General features: G+C 45.0%; 1 protein-coding gene across 1 annotated transcript; it reads left to right on the top strand.

Annotated features, from left to right (window-relative positions):
• The first annotated feature begins 2235 nt into the window (after positions 1–2235).
• On the top strand, positions 2236–3810 carry LOC115662149 (RING-H2 finger protein ATL52-like). The gene has a single exon (XM_030584332.2). It carries the CDS (start codon positions 2346–2348, stop codon positions 3549–3551), a length of 1206 nt encoding a protein of 401 aa, XP_030440192.2. The 5' UTR covers positions 2236–2345; the 3' UTR covers positions 3552–3810.

The raw sequence follows: 3810 nt of genomic DNA, 5'->3' as shown, positions 1-3810 counted from the left end.
AAAACAATATCGTTTTTATTTCACTTAAATCACGTGGACGCCATATCAATACTGTTTGCTATCTAGCGTCCATACAAGCAAGTTTTTAACGATTCTTATTGGCAGAACTTTGAGGGAAGATAAACATGTCATGCATGTAACAAGTTTGGGATTTTTGATGTCATGAAAAAAAGTTTAGAATAAACATGTCGCGGCACGCATAATTTAGGGTTTTCAGTGACTTTTTCCCTTTAAATCATTTCCTATTAGACTCTTAGACCATGTGGTCATCGCGTTGAAAAGAATGAACGGAAATATGATGGGGCCAGCTCCTTAACCTATACTTTACAATTCGCAAATTGCTTCACCCTTGGTTTCGGTATGGCTTTTGCGCGGTCCAGCTATTGCGATCGTGATTCGAATCTTGACAAAATTGCACAATTACGTTCTTCTTAACTGGCGGCGGCCAACTCTCATAAAAAAAGAAAGAACAAAAGGAAACCAATTGTTTAGACTCGAGACAAAAATGACGTGACTTTCAAATTGCCCAGAAGAAAAATTAAACCTAGGGGCATGTCCAAGAATGACTTTTAATTTCCCTCTGTTTGTTGTTCTTTGCCTTTTTTCATATCTTGCATCTCGCGTACTTGAAATTTTTTCTTCAAATTCGAAACTTCCGAGACTTTAACGGACCTGTCTAGGAATGACTTTTACCTTTTCTTTCGGTTGTTCTTTGCTTTATTCATATCGTGCAGCTCGCGTACCCTAAAATTTTTATAAAATTCGAAACTTCCGAAACTTTTACAGAACTCAAATATTGACGGGTAAGTTTACATGTATATTCTTTTTTTGATATTTTGCCAAAATTTGAATAACATTTCGAGTTTTGGCGGTCAAGCAAAAAAGTATATTTTGCTTTAATCAAGTCCAAAGAAACATGCCCTAAATTGTTACGCTTAGAACCAAAATAATACAAGCTTTTAAATCTCCCAAAAAAGCCAAGTCTTTCTCCCAAGTCTTATTGTTAAATCGCCATTTGTCATCCTACGCGGAGCACTATGCTTACATGTACAGTGAGTCATGTCAACCAACACAAAAACGAAATCCATTTTAATTTACGATCTATACTCAATTTTTAGAATCTTTGTTAACAAAAATTTTCTATTTTGTACAAATAAACAACTTCACGTTTTTTTTTCTAAACTTATTTGTGAGCCACGTAAGAAGACACGTGACAATTTGACGATGAGAACGCACAATTTTTATCCTACCAGTGAAAGGTTGGACTTTTTTGGTACGTTGAAAGGTTTTTGTTTTAATTGTAAAATGTTGATTTTTTTTTTTATTATTTTACTTCTAAAATGTCGTGTTATTTTTCGTTCCATGTACAAAAGATTAGGGCTTTCTTTGGCCTTCACCAAGCAAGAGACATTTTGAGGTTTTCCTTCGGACAAAGAATTACTTTTTGCTTTTTTTCTCAAAATTTTCTTTTCCCCTAGAAAAAAAGATTAATGCTTCGAATATAATACGAAAAGTTTTCAAATGACTATGCATGTAGATATTTGAGGCATTAAGCAAGAAAATGCTAAACTGAAATCTTCGTTCTCAAATCTTTTAAAGTAATGTGTAGGAAAATTTAAATCTTTAAGCAATCCTATTCGGCTCTCACCTTAGAAATCTCGCAATTGCCGCATAATATCCGGTTTAAGCTATAATTTCTGATCGGTGAAGTCTCGACCCTAGAGGGATCCCTAAAATCGGGATTTCGAGAAGGTTGAGCTCGCGACTGCAGCAGCCCTGCCGACACGACGTCCCAACTCGAAGATCGATCTTCCGCAAGCGATCCGGCTCGATAGCATATCGGGTTTCGAGCTCGCGTGGTCCCGTGGAAACACAGATAGGAGCGGCGCCTTCACGACTGGACCGCCACGTCCGGCGATTAAAAAAAGGGAAAGCGACCTATCCATCCCGCCTCCAAGTCCCCCCTATTTTCACCAGCCGTCATTGTCGCCCGAAAAAAATCAAACCACCGGGCAGTCAACAACAAGCGGCTGAGCAAAGAAGAAACCGCAGGGACAATAACAAAAGAAAAGAAAAGAGGAGAAGAGCAGCTTGATATTCTCCTCCACTCCACGTTTTCACGTTCAACATTCAAAGCTTTAACAAAACGCACCCTTATTCCTTTAATGTTGGTTGGCCTGTCCATCTCCTCCCCAATCTCCTCCTTCCTCCTTCATCAAACCAGGACCACTTCAATCTAACCCAAACCCCCTCTCTGTCTCTCTCTCTCTGTCTCTTGTTCATGCCCTTTCTCTCTCTTCAAACCCCTGCATGAGCCCTCCTCCATAGCCCCTTCCTCCTCCGTGATGATGGGCTCGCTGCACCGTCTCCGGCACATGCAGTCCTCGGACCCGATCAACCGGACCATCTCGGTGCTCTGCCAACCCTTCTGCGATCCTCTGCTCAACGACTCGGGAGGGTTCTGCATCACACCGTGTCTGCCCCTTTGTCCCGAGGTTTGCCGCTATCCCATGATCCCGCTCCCCCCTCCGCCGCCGCCGCCGGAGGAATCCTCCTTCAACGAATACGGGAAGAGATACCACCACTTGTCGCCGATCTTGATCACCCTCTTCGCCGTCCTCGCCGCGCTTTTCGTCCTGGTCGTGGGCTACGCGCTGTACGTGAGGTATTATTTGAATCGGTCCAGGCCGAGAAGCAGGGGACTGCAGGAGCCGGAGACGAACGTCATCCATGACGAGTTTCTCGATCATGATCAAGGGCCGGTCATCGACCACCCGATCTGGTACATCCGTACCGTCGGCCTCCAGCCGTCGGTCATCAGCGCGATCACGGTGTGTAAGTACAAGAAGGGGGAGGGGCTGATCGAAGGGGCAGAGTGCTCTGTTTGCTTGAGTGAGTTTGAAGAAGATGAGACTCTCAGGCTGTTGCCCAAGTGCAACCACGCTTTCCATGTGCCGTGTATTGATACTTGGCTTCGATCGCACACCAACTGCCCCATGTGCCGTGCGCCTATCGTCACTAACGTCGCGCAGGCTCTGCCGCCGGAGCAGCCGAATGCGGAGAGTTCTGCCTCTGCGGGGGAGATGGGAATTGAGGAGATCGATGATGGTTTGGGGAGAGAAGCGGAAAGAGTCGCGGAATTGAGGGGAGAGACTGAGGAGGATGGCGAATCGGATTTGGAGGATGGAAGGAAGAGAATCGAGGACTCGAGCAATGAATTGCAACCGATGAGGAGATCTGTTTCGATGGACTCTCTGTCAGCGCTGAAGCTCAGTCTTGCGGTCGCGAATGCTCTTCGAGGAGAATCAGGATCCCTGAGGAAGTCCGGTCCTGAATTGGCCGAAGAAAATCAGGGAATCGCCGGTGCTATCGTCCCCAAGAGGAATGCTAGTCAAGAGAAGCTGCCGATGAGATTGATAGGCAGTTCGAGTTCGTCGATCGGCAAATCACTAGCGAGTGGATCCAGCTCGATAACAAGGTCGCTTTCGTTGAGCGGGAGGTTCCTCTTCTCGAAGCACGGCCGAAGCAGGAGCTTGGTTCTTCCTCTATGAAAGGCTGTTTAATCTGGCCTCAGCAAGGGAAGAAAGGAAACAAGTTGGCCTTGTTCTTCTCTACGTTCTGCTCGGTGCGGATGTCTGGAAAGCCAATAGAAGACAGCGTCGGGAAGTTCGACGAGTTCGTAGATGAGCCTGATTCAAAGGAATCCGACTCACCGATAAACGGAATGTATCATATGGTTTTCGGTTTTTCTCCTTTTTCTGTGTTCCATAAGAGCTGGAATCAAATGTAAGTAAAGCTTTTTGTCCTAAA

Source organism: Syzygium oleosum, unplaced genomic scaffold (assembly GCF_021117445.2).
Source record: "Syzygium oleosum isolate NSW1041296 unplaced genomic scaffold, Sole_v2.1 Sole_v2.27, whole genome shotgun sequence".
In the NCBI taxonomy this organism is placed as follows: domain Eukaryota; kingdom Viridiplantae; phylum Streptophyta; class Magnoliopsida; order Myrtales; family Myrtaceae; genus Syzygium; species Syzygium oleosum.
This window is presented reverse-complemented; position numbering and strand designations above follow the sequence as displayed.

Coding starts and splice junctions, on each gene's coding strand:
- LOC115662149 (XM_030584332.2), top strand. CDS start 2,346: ATGATGGGCTCGCTGCACCGTCTCCGGCACATGCAGTCCTCGGACCCG.